Source organism: Aquarana catesbeiana, linkage group LG06 (genome assembly GCF_042186555.1).
Source record: "Aquarana catesbeiana isolate 2022-GZ linkage group LG06, ASM4218655v1, whole genome shotgun sequence".
Taxonomy (NCBI): Eukaryota; Metazoa; Chordata; class Amphibia; order Anura; family Ranidae; genus Aquarana; species Aquarana catesbeiana.
Window position 1 is genome coordinate 390,512,338 of NC_133329.1, and position 25,012 is coordinate 390,537,349.

The following is a 25,012-nucleotide window of genomic DNA, read 5'->3' on the forward strand; positions in this document are numbered from 1 at the left end:
CTCCAGTCAGCTTCCTCCGCTCTGTCCCACTTCCGCCAAAGCGCTGAGCATCCAATAGGGACGCCTGGCGCTTTGGCCAGTCAGGAAACAGGTCTCACTGACCTGCCTCCAGATTGGTGTGGAGGCAATGCGGTGTGAAAATAGCGAATGTTCATTCGCTATGGTCACAATTGGGTGGGATCAGAGCACACTCTCTGCACCCCAAGCCCACCCTTTTTTGAAGCCTATCAGAGCCTCTGGCTCTAATCAGGTGCTTCAAAAAAAATACACCCCCTCTTGCCCCCGCCATAGGAGTCCATGCGTCCGGCGTCCCGAAAGGGGCCGGGCGCATGGATAGGGAGGGGGCAGCAGGGATGGGGGGGCGGCGCCTGTGCATTGTACCCACAATGCACGGGCCGCCACTGGGGAAATGATAAAAACAAGTGCGGGGAATGGACATTGGCTGAAAGAGTCGGCTTGGACACAAAGATGGACAAGCATGCAACCCAGAACCGGCCACTGATTCACATCCACAAGGGACGCCCCGATGTTAAACCAGCAAAGGAGTATTGCTGTCTGAAAGGCCATAAATAAACAAAAGAAATTCAATCAATGTTTTTAGAATAAGTGTACAAGTACAACTAGTGTGCTGTAACAAGACAAGAGCTTGTGTTACCCAGAATTTCCTATATAAACTAGAATGTTACCTTTCACTGTGCTGATAGAGGTGCAGACATCAGAGCGGCAGTCCTCAGTCCTTATTATAGGCTTACCTATAGGTAAAAGTAATGTGTGGAAGGTTACTTCCTCTTTAAAAGGCTTCTTTACAGTGTATTCAGTGACAGTTGCTCCTCGCGTCTTTTGCATAGACAGAGATACATAATGGTCCATTCTTTTTGTTCTAGGTCCGATGGGAAAGCAGACCATGGCGGAGATGCAGTCTATTCCAGATGTACAAAATTTGGGAGACGTGCAGAGTTTAGCGGGAGTGTTTGAGAAATATGGCGTAGACTTAAGACAGCTCAGCGAATCACAACTGGAGCAGCTGTCTGCTTTTCTTCAGTTAATCCAATCAGATGCTCTACAGAACCAGGGTACGGAAGTCATATGGGCCATCTATTAGTAGCAGAAATAAGGAATATATGTGATCAGTCACTATGCATGTGCTGAGGATTTTTTATTTTGCATTTTTTTGCATTTTTATTTCTTCTTTAATGGATTTTTACGTATAAAAGATTATTGACATTATATACACTGCAGATAAGAGGAGCTCACAATATTGTAATGCTTTGTTTAAGATGTTCTTAACTAGTTTTTCGGATTTAGTATTCTGATATTTATTGCCATTTAGACCTAAATTCGCTATATACAAGGGAAGGAGCAGGGTGAGGTTGCAACAAATATATAAAACCTTTAAAATTTTGCCATTTCCTATTATATAACAACGCTATAGTTATTGGTTGCCTTTAACTACTTGACCTCTGGTAAGGTTTTAACCCCTTCGTGACCAGGGCGTTTTTTTGCTATTCAGCACTGCGCTACTTTAAATTGCACGGTCATGCAACACTGTACCCAAATATTTATATAATTTTTTTCACACAAATAGAGCTTTCTTTTGGTGGTATTTGATCACCACGGGATTTTTAAATGTTTTTTTTTATTATATAATTAAAAAAAGACCGAAAATTAAAAGGAAAAAAAAAACAATATTTTCTATTTTCTGTTATAAAATATATCCAATGAAATCAAATTTCTTCATACATTTAGGCCAAAATGTATTCTGCCTCTACCTCACAAATAAGAGAAACTTTATCTTCCCCTCATCATATGTATTCATGTCTAGTAAAGACAAAACTGCATTTTTGGGGACACTCTACTATTGGGGACACTATACTATTGGGGACACTGGTATAGTTCCGAAGTTCTGATTGTGATCAAGATACCGATTCATACAGATGCTATACTTGTAATGGGGGTGATCAGCTACTTATAGTGTGACTGTGATAGTCTGGCGGGAAATCTGGCGCTAACTGACACTGCCTGGAAGGGACGCTAACAGACTAACAGACACTGACATCGCCAGTGACACTAATACAGTGGTTAGTGATAATACTGTATGGACATGTGCATGACGATAAAATTAATTTAGTTTTGATTCGATAATCTAGTTATTTTGTTTTGTTAAATTCAGTTGATCCCTTTAATTCGTATTCGGGATTCATATTCGGAATTCTTCAAATTTTCTTCAAATTTACCGATTTTTTTTTTTTACTGAACTTGTTTTTCGATTCGTTAATCTAGTTATTTAGTTTTGTTAAATTCGATTGATTCCTTTAATTCATATTCGGAATTCATATTCGGAATTCTTCAAATTTTCTTAGAATTTACACATTTTTTTTTTTTTACTGAATTTGTTTCGATTTGTTAATCTAGTTATTTCGTTTTGTTAAATTCGATTGATTCCTTGATTCGTATTCAGAATTTTTCGAATTCTCTTCGAATTTACAAATGTTTTTCGTTTCGAAACGTTCGAATCGATAAATTTTAAATTGGCCGAATCGAAAACTTTAGTTTTTTTTTTTTGTTAAATTCGAATGTGGCAAAGTGAACAAACAAAAGAAAAATCTTCATCAAATGATTACAATGACTCTTTAAATCACCTTTGGATTAACTAAAACAGCATTATTTTGAAATGGTACTCTAATGACACACACGGTCTTTAAATTCAGCAATATATATACAGTTAGAATTTGACTGGATTTCGATGTAAAATTAGATTTGAATTTCAGTCCGAATTTCCGAAATTTGGACGACATTTGTTTCGTCATTCAGAGCATTCGGGAAAATGAGTTTATATTGTAATTCAGGTATGTGTCTATTTCTGAATCTCTGAATAATGAAAAATTTGTCCGAATATTAATTCGGAACGTAACGAACCTGTCTAATACTGTACACTGTACTAATGACACTGGCTAGGAAGGGGTTAACATCAGTGGCAATCAAGAGGTTAACTGTGTGCCTAACAAGTGTAATGTGTGTAATGTGTGCTGCTTTAACAGAACAGTCTGCTTTTTCTCCCTGAAATCAGAGTTGATTTCAGGAAGAAGAAATAGACAAATCACTGTTCACAATGCAAGTTACGGTGAAGGTGTGCATTTGTGAGAAAAAGCTTGAGACATACTACATAGCAAGGCACCACATCCAATATTACATGGAGAAAAAACAAAAAGAGGAAAAATGGATTTTGAAGGCTACCAATATAATCCCAAATAGGAAAGGAAAAAGGGAGTCTTTATAAATAAAATATAATATAAAAAATATCAAAATGTATTAAATCACATAAAAATATGATGAAACAAAAAACATGAACATTATTAAATGGTACACTGTCCCCTATTATGAATACAGAGGCTGAGCAAGAAAAACCGCATGAATGGCCCATGTAATGATGGTATGAAAGGTCCAAAACAGATCCCTTCTGGTCGGAGGTCAGGCATACGGAGTACCAGTGTCAGCGCCAGTGGATCACTACGCGTTTCGCCAATAGCTTCTTCAGGGGGTCCTATTGGTACTAGGGGGTACATTATAATTCACATTAAGTCCATGTACTTTACATATGTGGTCATAATTATTTGCTGTACATTGTCAGAGATCACTCAATAAGTGCAACACATTCTGGCATTCTATATATAATTGAAAGACATTGTGTAGTACTTTTAAAAAGAAAGAAAATTATTGAAAAATATTTACTCAAGAGAGAGAAAAAAAACACGAAAATATATACATATATGATATTATCCAAACCAATATACCAATTGACTGGTGTAAATACCATGACTGGAGAAAAACATTCAGGAAACACAGGAGGGGTCATTTCATGGAGCAGTGCATCAGCAACAGGAAAGATATCAGGGAAGGGAAAAGGAATGGAAAGATAAAAACTGAAAAGAAGGAGGAGAATGCAAATGGCTCCAAAGAAGAGGGTGTGTAAAAACAGCCCAATTGGGAGTCCTTGGTCGAAAAACTGGCAACCTGCCAAAAATCAGATTAAATCAGATTATATATATATAATTTATATAAATATATATATATATATATATATATATATATATATATATATATATATATATATATATATATATATATATATATATATATAAAACAGAATTTAAATAAAATAGTATCTATGTCTAAAGCTGGAAAATAATTAATAAATAATTATGTAAATTATATGGTACTTAATCTCATTAAGAGGTCTATGTTAAATTAAATAAGACTAGATTATATTACCGTATATACTCGAGTATAAGCCGATCCGAATATAAGCTGAGGCACCTTATTTTACCACAAAAAACTGGGAAAACTTATTGACTCGAGTATAAGCCTAGGATGAGAAATGCGCAGCTACTGTAAGTGGAAAAGAGGGTCAACAATGCCCATTTGCAGCCTCACTGTGCCCATTTGCAGCCTCACTGTGCCCATTTGCAGCCATAGGTCCCCCAAACTTCAAACGCGGTAGTTAAGGGTTCCTAGATGCCCCCTAGCTGCAGTCGAAATTTGGGGTCTCTGGACCCAAAGGGTTCCAAAATGACATTACTGCAGCTGGACACAGTTGACCGACTTTGGGTCCCCGTATCTCGGGGCCACGTGGTGCTAGGAACCCCAAAAAATGTGCAAACCCAGTGTAACTAGCACTACATCATATCCAAAGATGGGGTTCCTAGCACCAAGTGGCCCCGAGATACGGGGCCCCAAAGTCGGTTCGGAAAATGTCAAGCACTTTTCTGCAGCAGAGAATGACACTTTCGGAACTGAATTTGGGGCCCCGTATCTCCGGGCCACGTAGGGCTAGGAACACCAGCTTTGGATAGTTGTAGTGCTCGTTCTACTAGGTTTGCACACCAAATTTGGGGTTCCTAGCACCAAGGGGCCCCAAAGTCAGTTTGGAAAAATGTCATTCTCTGCTGCAGAAAAGTGCTTGACTCGAGTATAAGCCGAGGGGGGCATTTTCAGCACAAAAATGTGCTGAAAAACTCGGCTTCTACTCGAGTATATACGGTAACTTAAATCATTTCAATCGGATCAAATTGATATTAATAGTGTCTGAACTTTAGAATAAATAAATATAAAGTGTGCATTGTGATGGGGACCTGAGCGTTAACAGTTGCGGTGTCAGTATACATGGTGTACATTCATCTCTAAGATTAGAGGCCCACCATAAGGTTGAGTATTCCCTCACGGCAACATCAGCCTTGTCCCAGGGAATTGGTGAAGACGACACGAAACAGTCTTACCCTATATGTGTAGTAGAGTGACCCTGTAACAATGTGCCTAGCGTTGCCCAGAAGAACCCAACCCTGGGGTAGACCTCTCTTGCTTGGCACTCAAAGAGGAGGAGAAACCTGAAGGACGTGACTACAACCGCCCGCCTACTACGAACCCCCGCAGCCCCCTACCCCTTACAAAGCTGTTTCCCAATACAAGGCCAAACAAATGCTGGGTAGAAATGCAAAAGGAATTCTTGATGTACAATAAGATGAATCAAAAACCAGGAGCCATTTGTTATTGTCATCTACACCCATGCTTGAGGTGGATGCATGCAGGAAGATTGTAAGCCCTGAATGGAGGTTCAGTTTCTGTGAGGACAAGGTGTCCTCTTACTTCCCTACTGGGGGAAAATTTTTGTTCTCCTCCATTATACAGTCTATTACCTCATCATTCATTGTGTAATCTTATGTCATGTAATATATACTTTTAACAATGCATTGTCTAATATTTTTGGAAAAACAAAATTATATATATATATATATATATATATATATATATATATATATATATATATATATATATATATATATATATATATATATATATATATATATTTTCCTTTCTTTTTTTAAAATTATTTTTCAATTATTATTATTGTGTTTTTATTTATTTTTTAACTTTATTATTCAAATATTCATTTTAATATTTTTCTCTACATATATTACTGATCTTTGTAGTGAGTTTTCTTTGCATTGTAATACTTTAAATGTCTTAAATAAAAGAAATAAAAAAAAAAAACCTACTGGGGCAGATTTACTAAAACTGGAGAGTCCACAATCTGGTGCAGCTATGCATAGAAACCAATCAGCTTCCAGGTTCCAAGGCTCCATTCACATCTAAGCATGTTGCTTTTGGGCGTTTCTGCAGTACTTTCTGCATTTCTTTAGCACATTTTTACCTTGATTTTGCCACGCTTTTGCTGCAATTTGTGTTTTTTATCCTTTTTTAGGGGGGGGGTAAAATTTGTTGTTGGGCAGATTTAAAAACGCAAATTGTGACAAAAAAACGCTGTAAAAACGCACTACATGCCTTTCTGCAGCTTCTCCATTGAAGTCTATTAAACCAAAAAAAAAAGCAAAAAAGCACAGTTTTGCGTTTAAAAAAAGTCCCTGACCCTTCCCAAAAATGCAGAGGCACAAATATGCATTGATGTGAACGTGTTCCATAAAAACCCATGTTAGGCCTGATTCACACCTATGCATTTTGAGTGCTTTTTGCATTTTGCAGATTTGCATACAGTCCATTTAACATGGTTTCCTATGGAACACGTTCTGTAGTGCAAATCTGCAAAATGCAAAAAGCACTGAAAATGCATAGGTGTGAATCAGGCCTTAAACAAAAAAAAGTCCTGCATTTCTGCAAAAAGCATGAAAAAACGCATTGGTGTAAATGGGAGTCTTAAGCCCCCATTCACAATGGGCATATTTGAAAGGTCAAGCCACATGCCAAATCGGAGCCTATTGCCGGCAAAGGCACCGTCCGAATGGGTGCGACGCCGACACCGATTCCCAAAAGTACTTCCTGCACTACTTTTGGAGATTTCAGGGGCATTTTCCCCAAAGTCGCAATGAAATGCGGGTTTGAAATTGTGCAAGTTCAGCTGAATTTGCACGATTTCAAACCCGCCTCCAATGTGTACCTGGGCTTATTGTCAAAGTTTAAGGCCAGGTTTACACTGGTGCGACAAACGCTCCGACATTGGGAGCTCATGTCGCATGACATGTGAAAATCAATGTTTCCCTATGGGAGCCGTCTTAACTGGTCCGACACAAGTCGGTCCGACTTTGAAAATGCTCCCTGTACTACTTTGGTCCGACTTTGATCCTACTTCAGCCCATTGACTATCATTGAAGTTGGATCAAAGCCAAATCGCAGTCTTGCATGATCCGACTTTGGCATGCGACTTGTGCTCTGATGATCTTGAAGGGGAACTCCACACCAAATTTTAAATAAAAAACCGGCATGGGTTTTCCCCCTCCTAGAGCATACCAGGCCCTTCGGTCTCGTATGGATTTTAAGGGGAACCCCCTACGCCTCAAAAACGGCGTGGGGGGTCCCCCCAAAATCCATACCAGACCCTTATCCGAGCACGCAGCCCGGCCGGTCAGGAAAAGGGGTGCAACATGGAGGGGTGTATGTTTTGGGTCGGGGGGGTGCCCTGTGCCCCCCCATCCAAAAGCACCTTGTCCCCATGTTGACGAGGACAAGGGCTTCTTCCTGACAACCCTGGCCATTGGTTGTCGGGGTCTACGGGCGTGGGGCTTATCAGAATCCGGGAGCCCCCTTTAATAAGGGGGTCCCCAGATCCCGGCCCCCCCCGCCCTATGTGAATGAGTATGGGGTACATCGTACCCCTACCCACTCACCTGGGGAAAAAAAAGTGTCAATAAAGAAAAACACACTAGACATGTTTTTAAAGAAATTTATTAGGCAGCTCCGGGGGTCTCTTCTGACCTGGGGGGTCTCTTCCGACTTCTCCGCTCTCTCCGGCCTCTTCTCCCGGTCTCTGGTTCTTCTGCCGGGCTCCTCCGTTAACTTCTGCTCTTTTGCCCGCTATTTTGCTAGCGTTGGCCCGGTCTTCTCTGTCGTCTTCTTCCCTCCGGTCTTCTTCCGATGTTGACACGACACTCTCTCCCGCTGTAATGCCGCGTGCTTGGTGCGCAACGACTTATATAGGCATGGGGCGTGGTCACCGGGTGATGTCATCCGGTGACCCCGCCCCTTATGACGTCACCGTTCCGTCATGCCCCAGGTGGTGACATCATAAGGGGGCAGAGTGCTGGACTCGGGAGCGCGCCCGCAAGGTAACCTCCCTCGGGGAAGCGCTCCCGAGGGGGTTATTAGATGTGAGGAGGAGCCGCGAGAGCCGTCGAGGGACCCCAGAAGAGCAGGTTCGGGGCCACTCTGTGCAAAACGAGCTGCACAATGGAGGTAAGTATGATATGTTTGTTATTTTTTTTTTTTTTTAATTTTACCTTTACAATCACTTTAATTGAACAAGCTGAATTTAGAAGCTGATTGGCTGCCATGCACAGCTGCACCAGATTCTGAGTGTTCCGGTTTTAGTAAATCTCCCCCTTTGTCTTTTAATTATAGAGAGGCTTATGGGGGCATTGGATAAATATTTATGTAAAGAAGAGAACCCCTTTAAATTTGTATCTTATCTCTTTGCAGGGACAAAGAATGTGGATAAAAGCCCACCAAAAAGAGTGAGTAACATTTTATAGCATAATAAAAAAAATAAAAACTAGATTGTTTGTAATTGTGTGTGTGTTTTTACCATATGCTGAGTAATTTATTGCCAAGTGTCGCTAGTTTCTTTAGAAACCCCCTTATTTTGGACATTGATCAACTTTTCAGTAAAATCCTTTTTAAATGCTTGTTTTTACCATATGAGTTGTCCATTCATAATATGTGGATTTTCACTGGTCTCTGTATAAAGAAATACAGGCGTTGTGCATCCAGAGCTGGGCATTGCACCCAAAGTCAGAGGATGGCCTTATTTCTTAAATAGGAATTGCAAAAAAATATAAATATATATGTATGTATATATGTATATATATATATATATATATATATATATATATATATATATATTCATTCATATATATAATTTATATAAAAAATAAATAATTGTGATTGTAAAAAATAAGTAAATGTGATAAGCATTCGCTCATCCTTGACAAATTATTTCCATATTCCTAAAGTATATGTAAACCCTCACCTTGTAAAATCAACCCATTCCGTTTAAAATAGAAATGTAAGGCAAAATATTTGTGTATAGCTACAATAAACATCATGAATACCTTTTTTTTCCCCCTTTTTTTTAAGCGATCGCATACCCACTGTTCTCAGCTGCATAAGGAGCTGAGAGAGGAGAAACAACAGTACACTGGTCTTCCCAATGAATGGCTGTGCAGACGGGCATGTTGGCAGAAGTCTGATCATTGGAGGAGGGCAGGCTGGGTTCCCAGCACAGCTAAAGAACTGACCCCTGGTCAGTTTTTAATAGGAAAGCAGAGGGACCGGCAGGAACAGCAGGGATTTTTACATAAAAAGAAGCAATACAAAGAGAAGAGGAGACGTCCTCATACAAGTACATGGTACAGCAGCCACATATCAGGAATAGGAAATGCTGGGTTTACATATTCTTTTAATACAATGATTTTATGTGATTGTCAGCTCCATCTAGTGGCCATAATGCTGTATTTTTCTGAAATACAACAATCAGAAAAAAAGTACCACAATATGGCCTCTAGATGGAGCTGACAAGCATCCTTCCTGGAAATCACTATGAGGATTGACTGTAGGCTGGAAAAAAATGGCTGAAGTTCTGGCTCATGGTCACCGACTTACCTACATGTTCTATATTGGATAAGTAAGGAGAAGCAGCATACTGATAAGGTTATCCCTTAAAATGGTAGAATGCATTATAAGGTTAATTGTTTTCCTCTACTGGCTCTTTCTAGTCTGAGGTTTGATTTTCAAAAGGAGTAAAAGCTAATATAAAGACAGGTATTAGGTATTAAAGTGTATCTCCAGCCAAAGTATTGTTTTAGTTTTGGAGTGAGGACCACTGGCCCTGTTGAGGAGGTTTTCCTTCACTTCCTGTTCCAGTGACAACACACCATCAGGACAGGAAATTAAGACAAATCTCCAGGAGTAACATAGATAGCAATAAAAAGTATTAGCATTAACTATTAGTTGGTAGAACATGAGACGGTTTTAGCTTCCGTCAGCTTTTTATTGCCGTTTATGTTCCCGTTGGAGAACATAGTGATGAGGGACACTATAATATAAGGTACACATTTACCCCATTTCCCAGCTACAGGATGTCCAGTATTATTAGGCCACATATGTCAAACACAAGGCCGGTGGGCCGAATGCGGCCTGTTAGGCCTTGTTATGTGATCCTCACACCCAGTTTTCCAGCAAGAATGTGGGAAGCTCCATTCTGCCACCTCCGACTCTCACCCTCCGCGCCCCGCTGGGACTTGTAAACATAGAAGCCTTCTGTGTTTACAAGGAACAGCTTTGCTCAGTGGCTCCCAGATCTAACAGATCCCCGCACACACTCATGGCAGGGCATGGTGGGGACAGATCTCCAGGATGTGAGGAAGAGAACTATCAAGGCAGTCATCTACACAGGGAGGTACTAGGGCCGGACCAGGTAGGAGAGAGAGAGAGATACAAAAAAGCTTTTTTTTGGGGGGGGGGGATTGGGGTTGCACACCCTGCACTCTGTACACAGCACACCCATGAACTCTGTGCATAGTGCACCCCTAAACCCTTCATTCTGTACATAGCCCACCCCTGAACACTGCATTCTGTTCATAGCGTACCTCTGAACACTGCATTCTGTACATAGCGCACCCCTGAACACTGCATTCTGTACATAGCACACCCCTGGACACTGCATTCTGTACATACCGCACCCCTGAACACTGCATTCTGTACATAGCACACCCCTGAATACTGCATTCTGTACGTAGAGCACCCATGAACTCTGCATTCTGTACGTAGAGCACCCATGAACTCTGCATTCTGTACGTAGCACACCCATGAACACTGCATTGTGTACATAGCGCACCTTTGAACACTGCATTCTGTACGTAGCGCACCCATGAACACTGCATTATGTACACAGCACACCCATGAGCTCTGTATGTAGTGCATTCCTAAACCCTGTATTCTCTACATAGCCCACCCCTGAACAGTGCATTCTGTACATAGCCCACCCCTAAACACTGCATTCTGTACGTAGCGCACCCATGAACTCTGCATTCTGTACATAGCCCACCCCTGAACAGTGCATTCTGTACATAGCGCACCCCTGAACAGTGCATTCTGTACATAGCCCACCTCTGAACACTGCATTCTGTACATAGCACACCCCTGAACACTGCATTCTGTACATCTCATACCCCTGAACAGTGCAATCTTTACATAGCGCACTCCTGAACACTGCATTCTGTACATAGCGCACCCCTGGACAGTGTATTCTGTACATAGCGCACTCCTGAACACTGCATTCTGTACATAGCGCACTCCTGAACACTGCATTCTGTACATAGCACACTCCTGAACACTGCATTCTGTACATCTCACACAACTGAACACCGCATTCTGTACACAACACACCCCTGAACTCTGCACTCTGTATGTAGCGTAATCCTGAACTCTGCACTCTGTACATAACACATCCCAGATACAACCAGCCGTTTGAGGGCAACAAAAATGCTGATGTGGCCTGGGATGAAATTGAGTTTGACACTCCTGATCTAGCCCTTTCCTCCCCAGCCTGGTCCGCCCCTTTCATTCATTGAAAATCAGTTCTTTCAATCATGGAGGCTCAGCATCACAAGTGGGCATGACCACAGCTTCCTGTTTTCAGGAAGCCATGAACAGCACCCTGCATTGCATAGAGAAGCGCAAAGACCCAGTGATGATGTCACTGTGTCCAAAATAAAACATGTAATAAAAACAGGTTTTATTTAATAATTTCATTAGCATGTTGATGAAGGGAAAAGGAGAAACCAAGGGAGTTGAAATGAGGAGATTAAACTTCAGCTTTAATCCTTTATCACAGGTCTCCGAAGGGGAGATGCAGCACTTGGCCCAGGGCGAACCGCAGTTCTCAGCTCCAGAAATATCCCCAAGAGAGATCTCTCCAGCCCCCCTGGCACTGAATACTGACCAGCGAGTGCCCGATGGACGCATAAGCGCAACAACTGCCACCATCACCACCCACCTGGTACCCGATTCCCAGACTATGGTGGAGCAGCCTGGGAACCCAATGGCAGCTGAAGATGGGGAAAAAAAGGTCCCAGAGAAAAAAAGTTACCCAGAAATCCCAGAGATGAGATTGGACCCTGGGCAGAGCCCACACAAAGCTACAGAGGACTATGGATACATCCTGACCGACCAAAAGTGAGTTCCTTCATTACTAACACAAACTGTCAGGGCTGTGATCAGGGGAAGGGAGTACTGGGGAGCCTCTGACCACATCTGGCAGGTGGGAGACCGCTGGCTTGCCTTAGTTTTAAAGATTAAAGTGGTATTATGCCCAAAAGCAAACATTTATTATATTGCAGATTACCAATTCTTTGATGTGATGGCGGCATTCGTTTTCTCTTTTCCTTATTTTCACCTGGTGATCCAGCCAGTAAATCTGTTTTTCAAAAGAACAAGCTGCCCTGCAGATGTATCAGTTACAGGGATAAGACAAACTATTCAACACTGGCAGGGGTGATCAGTTTTATTTATGTAAAACCTTTATCCCAAAAAGAAAAAAAAATCTGTTTGCTGTAACTGCTTATAAAGTGTTAGCTGGAGTTTGGCTTCTATTTGTTTGTGTATTTAAATCTGCTAGTATATTTAACACTCCCCTCCGCCCAGACTGATAATGCTGCTGTCTACTGTGCCCCCTGTGCTCCTTCATCCAGAGTGGAAGCACTCTAATACAGGGGGTGTGTTACTGGCCAGATCACCAGGTGAAAACAGGGAAATAAGCCTTAAAAAGAAAACTAATGCAGTCCCCACATCTATTGAATGGTAAGCTGCTATATACAGTGGGGGGGGGGGAAGAATTATTTGAACCTCTGCAGATTTTTTAAAGTTTGCCCACTTACAAAGAAATGAAGGGTCTATCATTTTTATCATAGGTGTATTTAAAAATGATAGAGACAGAAAATAAAACCAAAAATCCAGAAAAAAACACACGATACAAATGTTATAAATCAAGTTTCAGTTCAGTGAGTAAAATAATTATTTGATCCCCAAGCAAAATGTGACTTAGTACTTGGTGGAGAAACCCTTGTTGGCAAGCACAGAGGTAAGAGATTTCTTGTAGTTGGTGACCAGGTTTGCACACATCTCAGGAGGGATTTTGGTCCACTCTTCTTTACAAATCTCTAAATCTTTAAGGTTTCTTGGCTGTCGCTTGGCAGCTCGAAGTTTCAGCTCCATCCATACATTTTCTACAGGTTTAGGGTTTGGAGACTGGCTAGGCCGCTCCATGACCTTAATGTGCTTTTTCTTGAGCCACTCCTTTGTTGCCTTGGTGGTATGTTTTGGGTCATTGTCTTGCTGGAAGACTCATCCATGACCCATCTTCAGTGTTCTGGCTGAGGAAAGAAGGTTCTCATCCAAGATTTTACAATACGTGGCCCCATCCATTGGCCCCTCAATGCGGCAAAGTCACCCTGTACCTTTAGCAGAGAAACTGCCCCAAAACATAATGTTTCCACCTCCGTGCTTGACTGTAGAGATGGTGTTCTTAGGGTCATAGTTAGCATTTTTTTTCCTCCAAACACGGCAAGTTGAGTTAATTGCCAAAGAGCTCAATTTCGGTCTCATCTGACCACAGCACTTTATCCCAATCCTTCTCTGAATCATTTAGATGTTCACTGGCAAACTTCAGACAGGCCTGTACATGTGCCTCCTTGAGGAGGCGATCTTCCGGGTGCTGCAGGATATCAATCCATGACGGCGTATTGTGTTACCAATGGTTTGTTTGGTGACTGTGGTCCCAACTGCCTTGAGATCATTCACAAGCTCCTCCCATGTAGTTCTGGGCTGATCCCTCACTTTTCTCGTGATCATCCTCACCCCATGAGGCAAAATCTTGCATGGAGCTCCAGACTGAGGGCAATTGATGGTTGTTTTGTATTTCTTCCATTTGCGAATAATCACTCCAACAGTTGTCTCCTTCTCACCAAGCTTCTTGCTGATGGTCTTGTAGCCCATTCCAGCCTTGTGCAGGTCTACAATCTTGTCCCTGACGTCCTTTGACAGCTCCTTGTTTCTGCCCATGATGGTGAGGTTGGAATGGAAGAGATTCTGTGGACAGGTGTCTTTTATACACATAACGAGTTGTCGTTAGGAGCACCTTCTTAAATTGACAAGACTAATCTGTGTACCACATGAGCACCTACTGTAGCCAATCTGTGGGAGCCAGAATTATTGTTGGTTGGTAGGGAATCAAATTCCTATTTTACTCACTGAACTGCAACTCAATTTATTTGTATCGTGTGTTTTTTCTGGATTTTTGGTTGACATTCTGTCTCTATCATTTAAAATGCACCTATGATAACAATTATAGACTCATTCATTTCTTTGTAAGTAGGCAAACTTACAAAATCTGCAGGTGATCAAATAATTATTTTCCACACTGTATTACAATTTTTGTTTTGGGTTGAACACCACTTTAAAAGGGAACCCTGTGTAAGGCAGGTTAGAGTTGTAGACCAGAATAAGACTGCAAAAATATTTTTTGCATACATACTGCCATTGCCATCTGCATCCACAGCACGTTCTGAAATCACATTTAACCCTTTCACTGCCAGAGCCTTTTTTTTTTTGCACACATGTTGAAAAAATTATTTTAGGTCTGAAGTTTACTTAAAACCCCCAAACAGATATTTTCTAAAAGCAGGGACCCTAAATAATAAAATAGTGGTAGTTCCAGAGTTTTATGTCACACGATATGAGTCCAACACTTGATCAAGCACAACATTTCAATAAGAAATACACTAAAGTTAATTTTAGGGCACAAAATACAAAATATTACACATTTTTGTTATAAAATATAAAAGATGAGGTTGCACCAAGTAAATATATACCCAACATGTCAAGCCTTAAAATCGTGTGCACCCGTGAAGCGGCGACAAACTTTGGTACCCTAAATTTTCCATAGGCGACACTTTAAAAGCCCCCTATAGGTCATCAGTTTAGCATTAAGGCGATTGTTATTCTTATGGAAAAAGAAAACGACTTTACAAACACGTTATACTTACCTCCTCAGTGCAGTTGGTTTTGCACAGAGCAGCCCAGATCCTTCTTTTCTGGGGTCCCTCTTCGGCTCTCCTGGCCCCTCCCTCCTGTCGAGTGCCCCCACAGCAAGCAGCTTGCTATAGGGGGACACCCAAGCCCAGCTGGTTCGGCCCCGCCCCTCTCCTGATTGGCTAACTGACTTTGATTGACAGCAGTGGGAGTCAATCAGGAGAGAGAGTCACAGATAGCAGAGGCACTCGTGGACATCGCTGGATGGAGATGGACCTCAGGTAAGTATTAGGGGGGCTGAGGGGGGCTGCTGCACACAGAAGGCTTGTTAAAAAACTTTCTGCCTTTACAACCACTTTAACCTTAAATAATGATCCTACAATTATTACCCTCACCCTGGCATGGACGGTGATATGAAATGTGTGGAGCAAATGACATTTTCATGCATTGGCACCCCTGATGCATGTGTTTATGTTCCCATGTGCGTGTATGGAAGGGGTTGGGTGGGGCTCAGAATGTTTTTTTTTGGGGGGGGGGTAGTTTGAGTGCTTGGGTGTAACTTTAATTTTTGATACATTTTTGCAACAAAGTTTATTTATTTTTTATCACATAAGGAACATCAGGGTTTTTCAAACAGGATGCCACGGCACCTTTATATGCCGCAAAAAGTTCCCCTGGGGTGCCGCAAAAAGTCCCCTGGTGTGCCACAGCAAAATTACACAAAGCCCTCTTCAATCCAACCATGAAGGGGTTACCGTGTAATGTTCTGTGTACAGAAAAGAGGGAGAGCACATCCTGTTCCTCCTCCAGGCTCTCTCCCCCTCTAGGCTGTTATCTATATTTTGCCGGCAAAAGTCCTACCAACTGATGACGTCATCGCTTGCTATGGGAAGGTCGGGCAGCTTACACAGCTTCTCACTTTTGCTGGCAAAATATAGATAACAGCCTAGAGGGGGAGAGAGCCCGGAGGAGGAACAGGATGTGCTCTCCCTCCTCTCTGTATACAGAACTTACCACAGTAGCCTTTTCATGGTCGGATTATACAGGGCTTTGTGTCAATTTGCTGTAGCGGGGGCAAAGAGGGGATTTGGGGGGGGGGGGGGATGTGGGGTTGTGGCTTGTAGGAGGTATTTGTGCTATGAGGGAGGGGGGGGGTTGGGTTAGACAGGGGATTTCTTTTTTTGGGGGGGGGGGGGGTTGTGCTAGCAGGGGGATGGGGGGCATTTACAACCTACTGACTTAGCTCTGCCTTACAAACTACATTTTAGGGCTTTTTCACATCAGGTTCAGCGCGGTAAAACATATGAAATTGCGCGTTTTCCCACACCACACAAAAATGCGTTGCCTTTTGCAGTTGCGCATGGGTGCCATTAGTCCACCAATTATATTTTGTTTGCGCCCATTTAAACGCATGGTACAGCAGTACCATGTATTTCGGTAGGGCTCAATTTGTATTTCGGTAGGGCTCAATTTAAAAATCATGCGGGCAACTTGTTCACGGGTTTCACAAGCATAGAGCAGCCTACCAAAAAAGCATTTAGGGCTTGGACTCACCTCTTTGTGTGAAGGAGCCCTCAGACTGGTGGGCCCCGGGGGTTGTACTCAATTGTAAAGGGTGCCTTGACTACAAAAAAAAAAATAAATGGTTAAAAAACAGTTCCTTATGTGATATTTTTTTGTGACATGTTCTCTTTATTCACCTGCCCTCCATTGAAGCTAATGGCATGCAGACCACACTCCATTAGCTTCTTCCCCAGCCACAGTGGCCGGGGAAAGTGACAGCTGGACCCGGATGTGAGTTTTTACACGTCACCTAAAAGGTTTTCAGTAGAAAGCGGAGATCAGTAAATAGACATTCGCTGGTCTCTCTCCCCCCTCTTCTATGGCAGTCTCAGGTCCACCAATGGGAGCATGGAGCCAGGTAAACATAGTGGGGGTGTGTATGGGGGACAGATGTATACCGGAAGCGATTGGACGGCTGTATAGCCACCTAATCAAGTCCATCTGACAGCCAATAGCTTTTTCTTTTTTTAAAGCTTTATTTTTAATTACATAGCAGACAAAAAAGTACCCCATGTGATTTTGTGGGTGACAATTTTCCTTTAATGAGATATTAGGGGTCTGATACTCCCCTGATTTCTCACCTGCCACCCAATGAATCTAATTGAGCTCAGATCATGCTGCATTAGCTTCTTCCCCAGCCAGACCGTTAAGATAAAAGTGACACCAGAACCCGGAAGTGACGTTTTGCACGTCGCTTCCGGGTTCTTAGCAGGAAGGGGATGTACGCTGATCTCCCTCCCCTCTACCTGGCTGCACCCACCATACAAGTCCCAGGTCTCCCAATGGGCACCCAGCCTGGAGCCCAGGAAACATGGCACTCATGGGGGGGGGGGGGGGGAGATGGCAGCGGTTTTCCTAGGGCAGGTGGAAGTGATCCTCTAGCTTTACAGCCATTGGATCGCTTCCATCTTACAGCAAACAGTCAGCTTGTCAGATGCCAAAGTATGCCATGCGCTGGGGACAGCAAAAGCATTAAAGTTTAGATACAGCCAGAACTTTTTTTAGAAGCCCTGCCAGGTGTTGATCGCTATTTATTTTCCTGCTGGGGAGATTCACCCTCTCCATTCAGATCCCATTCACACCTCAGCGTAGCTTGGAGGAGAAAAAAATCAATTCTCTGTGTAGATGTTTCACAAGTCGCCTAAAAAGCCAAACGCCTGAAGCTCGAAAAAGTTCTGGAGCTTGGGCATATTTGCGCATTTTTATTCCTATAGAAATATTATTTATTTATGTTATGTATTATTAGTATTATTATTATTTTTTTTAATAAGGGTTAGGAGTTAAGGTCAGGGGTAATTTATTTATTATTACATACTATTAATTTATTGTAAATTATATATATTTTTTTTATTTGTGTATTTATTTTAAATGAATTTATTCATTTATTTTTAGTAGTCATATTAACACCCTAACCAAAAAAAAAAAAAATAATAAAAAAATAAATAAATAACCCTAATGGAAAAGCTAAAAAACCTAGCAACAAATCATGCAACAGATGATAGTTTTCCCTATTGGCTAGTAAAAAACGTTAAAGCTCAAAAACACTGTATAAAACCGCACATAAAAACTTGCCAAAGTCATGCATAAAAACGCACAAAAAGCGCCGGAAAAACACTTAAAAGATGCTACACTCAAGTGTGAATGCAGCTTCATTCTCACCGGGACAGGAAGTGATGGAAAATCCAGAAACTTGTTTTTTTTTCCAAAACAGGAACAGAGGAGAAGTTTTTGTATGTGGACACCTGTCTGTAAGGGCAAATGTCTCTAAATTCTTGTTGCACCTCCAGGACAGGAAGCAAAGAGAAATGTTCCCAACAGGACATAGAGAACAAAAAAACTGAAAATTGTTTCATACTTACCGTCATTTTCTTTTCCTGGTGCCTATCCATGGCAGCATACCTGTGACAAGCTCCGCCTTGGCTCCTCCCTCAGGACCAGAGAATATTATAAAAGAAAAGGATTAGTGCGCTCCCAGCATTCTACATAATATAGCATACCGAGGGTGGGATTGTATGCTGCCATGGATAGGCACCAGGAAAAGAAAATTTTGGTAAGTATGAAACATCTTTCTGTTTTCCTGGTGCCTCCATGGCAGCATACCTGTGACAAATAACTAGCTGAAATGGGTGGGATGATGCATAGTAAAAGATTTATTTGAAAAATAATTTAAGATAAGGCAAATGCCGGCCTGATAGCCTGTCTGCCAGTTTCTACAGATGAGAAAGCTGCCGGGTCTACTATGTAACATCTCGTAAGCGCATGTTGGGATGACCATAATGCTACCCTTTAGATCGTTTTGATGGATACGTCTGCTCTGGCCGTCTAAGAAGCAGAAAACAACCAGGTGACATACAGCCCAACTGAAGAGGGGGTTCCAGTCCCCTATCCCTGTACACCTTCTTAAGCACTTCCCGCCCGGCCGGGCAGTGTTTCAGTTATCCTGACTGGGCGTCATATGACCTCCTTCAGGATAACAGCCGCCGCGTGCCCGTGGGGGCGCGCATCGCGGCGATCGGTGGTGCTGTGTGTCAGTCTGACACACCGCTACACCGATCTCGGTAAAGAGCCTCCGACGGAGGCTGTTTACCACGTGATCAGCCGTGTCCAATCACGGCTGATCACGATGTAAACAGGAAAAGCCGTTGATCGGCTTTTCCGACAGACGCAAGTAGAGGAGAGCCGATCGGCGGCTCTCCTGACAAGGGGGGGTCTGCGCTGATTGTTTATCAGCGCAGCCCCCCCTCGGATGCCCACACTGGACCACCAGGGAAGCCTCCAGGACCACCAGGGAAGCCCCCAGCATGTGGATGGCCAGGTATGTACCCCATGGCCATCCACATATAAAAAAAAATGCCCAATACATGCCAATCAGTGCCCACAAATGGGCACTGACTGGCACCATTACAGAAATAAAAAAATAAGTGATGCCCAGCAATGCCACCCACCAGTGTAATCAGTGCCACCCATCAGTGTCCCTCAGTGCCACCTATCAGTACCCATCAGTGTCCATCCGTGCCACCTATTAGTGCCACCCATAAGTGCCCATCAGTGCCGCCTATTAGTGCCTATCAGTGCCACCTATGAGTGCCCATCAGTGCCGCATACCAGTGCCACCTATCAGTGCCCATCAGTGCCGCCTATCAGAGCCCATCATCAGTGCCCATCAGTGCCACCTCATCAGTGCCACCTCATCAGTGCCCATCGGTGCCACCTTATCAGTGCCCGTCAGTGCAGCCATATCAGTGCCCGTCATTGCAGAAGAAAATGTACTTTTTTACAAAAAAATTTAAGAGAAACAAAGAAAACCTTTTTTTTTTTCCAAATTTTCAGGGTTTTTTTTTTTTGTTGCGCAAAAAATAAAAAACCCACAGGTGATCAAATACCACCAAAAGAAAGCTCTATTTGTGGGAACAAAATGATAAAAAATTTGTTTGGGCACAGTGTAGCATGACCGCGCAATTGTCATTCAAAGTGCGACAGCGCTGAAAGCTGAAAATTGGTCTGGGCAGGAAGGTATATAAGTGCCCGGTATTGAAGTGGTTAACCAACTTGAATATCCATGATACTATTGTACTAGAGCAGGGATCTGCAAACTTTGGCTCCCCAGCTGCTGCAGAACCACATGTCCCATGAGGTATTGTAAAGCTCTGATATAGATGATGCTTCTTTGCCCCTCTCTTTTTTTTTTTTTTAACTCGCCTGGATGACGGTCCCTACCTTAAATGTTGGAGAGGGTCTTGTTCGGGTGGCATACTGCTTATTTTAGGCAACAGACAGAAAAAGCAGCTAGAGAAAGTCAAAGGAGTTAGCGACTGGTATTTCAGCTGGAGCAAGGAAACGGTATTCCTGAATAAAGAAAAAAAAAGAAATTACATTTACCGTTTGCAAAAAACAGGGTCCCCTGCAGGGGCTCCCCGCATAGGCAACCTCCTCAGATGACAACAGGATGCCATGCTGAAAGCCCCCAGTAATAAACAATGGAGAGGGGAGGGGCATTTTGTGGAAGATACAACCCTCTTAAAAAAAAAAGGGCAAAAAAATTTAAAATTTGCCCCTATTCAAGATGGCCACCACGGCCTCAGGCCAGGCCGCGCATGCGCAGCTGGCGGCACTAGGACCTATGCGGCCCGCCCGACTTAGCCCGGCCCACCAAGCCGGCTCCTGACGGGCAGGAAGATGCTGAGGGACTCAGAAAAGCTGGTGCGAGGTGCGCTCCACCCACTATAGTAACCAGGAATGAAGGTACAAGATCACAAGGAGGGGAAGGTGGTGGGGGAGGAAGAAAGCGAAAAAGAGAGAGAGGAACACAAAGAAAGGAAAGCGAGAGAGAATGGATGACAGGAGGGAGAAATGGAAATATTCACTGGTCCTGAGGGAGGAGCCAAGGCGGAGCTTGTCACACGTATGCTGTCATGGAGGCACCAGGAAATAAAATTACAGGGGTTTAACCCTTCCCTACTTTGTTATTACTTTGTTGACTAAGCCTCAGTTCACACTAGAACATGGTGTGGGATCTGTCTCCCGCACTACATTCAAAATGCGCTGTCTTTGCAATCTACAGCGAGTGTCAGTGCAATGCTAAGGACACCCCAAACGCAGGTTGCAACCACAGTGCGTTTCCCGAACCGGATTGCATGGTACAAAAGTACCATGCGATCCAGTTGCAGTGCTCTTCCAAAAGTAATGCATGCGCTACTTTGATGCGATGTGATGCAATTTGAGCCCTTTTAAAATGAATGGGCTCAAATCGCACCGCACTAAATCCGCATGTGAATTGCATGGTGCGCATTCCTGTGCGATTCCTAGCGTGAACCTAGCCTTAGAAAAACATGGCACATATCTAATTAGTGAACTGTTGCATTAGCAAGCACATTAGTTTGTCCCAAATCCCCTTTGATATTTCGGTTTTGGGATAGTGGCAGAGAGGTCAGTCACCTGGAAACCAACTCTAAGGGCTCTTTCACACTGGTGGCCAGGGGCGGTAAAAAAAACAGGTGGCTGAGCCATCGCGTTATCTGCCTCCCTAGCCACCCACCAGATTTCTAACATTGCAGCCTGGTAGGGCTGTACACAGGGCCAAAACTGCATTGAGAGGGGCGCCGCTGCCAGAAATCCTTAAAGGAAATGCAGGTCTTCTCCTGGGCATACCTGCCCCGTACCAACTTCACCACCACTCCTCCGGGGTCCTGCTCCCCCCACCCCGCCACCAGTGCCTGACCTGCCCGCAGTGCCACCCCTCCCTTACCCTGGACGGGTGGGGGCTCTGCAGCATTGCCAAGAACTGGTGAAGCTACGTCAGGTCCTAGAGGGCATCATGGAGCGCTATAAGCAGAGCAAGGTGGCTGCCCTCCGGTGCCAGCTGTGCGAGAAGACCTGAGTAAGCCACCGTCATGCACTAGCAGAGCAACATCTTCTACTGTGAGCTCTGCCACCCCCCCCCCCCGCTGTCATCCACCCCAGGGACTGCTGGTTAAGCACTGCCAGGTATTACCCACCCAGGGCCAGGTGAGACAGAGACTGAGCGCCTGGAAAATCCTGACTTGTAACGGCCACAAGCTGGAGCACACTACATGTACTGTGTGCAGTGCAAGACCCAATGTGCGATCAGTGTCCTGAGGAGGGCTGACACCACGGCCACAAGGTCAAGGCTCTGGAGGTCATGTTGAAGCTAGGGGGCAGGTGAAGGGGTGTGCACAAAATGAGGGGGGAATAAGGGGGTTGCACAAGATATGGAAGGGGGGGGGGGGTAGGAAAGTTGCACAAGGTAAAGCGGGTGCAAAAGGTAGGGGGTCAGAGGGAAGCTGCAAAAGGTGTGGGGGGAGGAGAGAAAGACAAGTCAAGGGGGTGTCATGGGGTGCAGAAGATGAGGGGAAGAAAAGGTAAACTGCAAAAGGTGAGGGGGGAGAAGGGGGAGCTGCTCAAGGTGGGGGGGTGGGGTAGAGGAGGACAAGGTGGGGGTGGGTGCACAAGGAGGGGCATGAAAAAGCTGCACAAGGTGGAGGGGGGGAGTGCACAAGGTGAGGGGGAGGAGAACAAGGTTGGGGGGATATCAGGGGTGCCCAAGATGAGGGGGAGGGTGGGAAAGCTGCACAAAATGAGGATGGCACAAGGAGAGGGTTGAGAGGGAACAAAGGGGGGGGCATAGGTAAACTTCACAAGGACAAGGTGCGGGTGGCATGGGGGGGGGGGGATGAGGAAGCTGAAAAAGGTGGTGGAGGTGCACAAGGTGAAAGGGGGTGCACGAGATGGGGGGGGGATGCACAAGGTATGGGGGAGGAGTTGGACAAGGTAAAAAGGGTATAAAAGGTGGGGGGTCAGGGGGAAGCTGCAAAAGGGGAGGGAGGAAGGGGGAGCTGCTCAAGGTTGGGGGAATGGGGTGGAGGAGGAAAAGGTGGGGGGTGCACAAGGAGGGGCATGGGGAAGCTGCAGAAGGTGGGGGGGAGGAATGTGCACAAGGTGTGAGGGAGGAGGACAAGGTGGGGGGGGGGGTTCAGGGGGTGCACAGGATGAGGGGGAGGAAGCTGCACAAGGTGAGGGGCGGGTGTGAAAAAAATTGCAGGGGGGATGGGGTTAGCTGCAGGGCGGGGAGGGGGGGCTGAAATGCTGTGGTAGTGGCAGTGGCTCCTGCACAATATTAGCTAGGTGAGACCCATCAATAACTGCTGAATGACCACATGGCCCCCTGTGTGCTCCCTGGCCCCCCCCCCTTCTCTGTCTCAAAAGTGAGACATCAGGGGTCTGCTTAGACCTCTGATATTTCTCCAAAGACCCACGTCAGGGCTGCTAAAGTATTGTAAAAAAAAAAAATTTCTAAAAAAATAAATTAAAAAAATACAAAAATAAAAAAACAGACACCATGCATTGCCCTACTGACATCGTCCTCTTCGGGGAGGGGGGGCGCCAAACTGAGTCTTTGCTCTGGGTGAAAGAATGTCTAGCTTTGCCACTGGCTGTACACATGGCATAGCCGTGGTGCTTTGCTTCACGCCCGCAGCAATTTTAACTCAGGCTACAGAGTTTGAATAGCGGCACCGCCTCTCAAGCTGCCCATTGAAATCATTAGGGCCAAATGCTTGGCTCACAGGTGCATCACAGTCCTGCAATGTAAAGGCTGTTCCTGAATGCCTTCAGCTGCTGCTTTACCACCCTCTGAAAAATAATCGAGTGTGGATTGCCTTTCAAAGGGCTTTAAGCACTACCGCCTGTCTAAAGCTGGCCATACACCTATAGATTATTTGCAGATTTTCTATGGTTAGATAGAAAATGTGCAACAGATCTCTCCATGTTCGCTAAACTGTGAGGATGGAGGAATCTCCCACTTTTTTCATCTAACCATAGAAAATCTGCAGATAATCTATAGGTGTATGGCCAGCCTTAAAGAGCTCTAAGGACCCCTTCACACTCATTTCATCTGTTGCGTTGCGCTACTGTTTTGCACGTTTATGCACCAATACACAACCGAACACTCGCCAGCGTTCAAAAAAGCTGATACTTGAAGATGCGAAACATTGTGTCACAATAAACCATGTCCTTAGGGAACCCCCACCTTACACCATGCCCACCAATCAATAAAGCACCATGGCACACTATGATAGGTACACTTTCTTTAGCCCACAGAAATCTGTCCCTACCATGAACGTGCTAGTTGGTGGTCTTCCCCCCCCCCCCCCCCCCCCCAGTCCAATGGTTCCTGATCGTTCTCCTGCTATAATATGAATTACCCTTGGCAAGTATTATGTTACTGACACCATGTTGGAATCTCCCTGTAACTGAAATACCATCTTTTGGTGGACCACTCCTCTAATACTATCTGCAGATTATTATCAGGGGGCTGGGATGACTGATTTCTGCCCAGTGCCCACTCTCTTCTGATCTCAACCCTGCAGGTTTCTTCTATACACATTGTTCTGCTTGAGAAATGACAGGCACAGCATAAACAAGTCACATGATCAAACCAGGGTAATTACAGCAATTTTATGCGATTATTCCAGAGCATTGCAAATGAGTGTTCTGAATTACGCAGAGAACACAATGTAGCATTAGAACCTTGAAAAGCCTTCTTCCTCGATTCGGTGATTCATGACTTAAAACTGAAATGAAAACAAAACACTTGGGTACAAGTCCCAAATGTGTATATATCATAATCTTTCATATTAACAATTGATAAAAACATAGAATACAAAGATGAACAAGAATAAATTTAAAAAGTGAAAAGTGTTGTAGTATGAAGTAATCGGCAGTAAACATGGATCAGTTTTTATTTGCTTGGTCCCACTACAGCAGCCTTTCTCAACGCTTATACCAAAGAGGAACCCCTAAAATGATTTTTAGGGGGGACCTTTACTAAAACGAATTGACT

The 25,012-nt window shown here is 43.9% G+C and overlaps 1 protein-coding gene across 2 annotated transcripts in view; it reads left to right on the forward strand.

Annotated features, from left to right (window-relative positions):
* PTPRN (protein tyrosine phosphatase receptor type N) overlaps window positions 1–25,012 on the forward strand; it is a 193,996-nt gene that overhangs the window by 65,287 nt on the left and 103,697 nt on the right. For both annotated transcript variants that reach the window (XM_073634326.1, XM_073634327.1), the window contains exons 7-9: window positions 885–1,073; window positions 8,482–8,516; window positions 11,897–12,237. In XM_073634326.1, coding sequence (XP_073490427.1) covers window positions 885–1,073; window positions 8,482–8,516; window positions 11,897–12,237 — 565 coding nt within the window. The remainder of the gene's footprint in view (window positions 1–884; window positions 1,074–8,481; window positions 8,517–11,896; window positions 12,238–25,012) is intronic.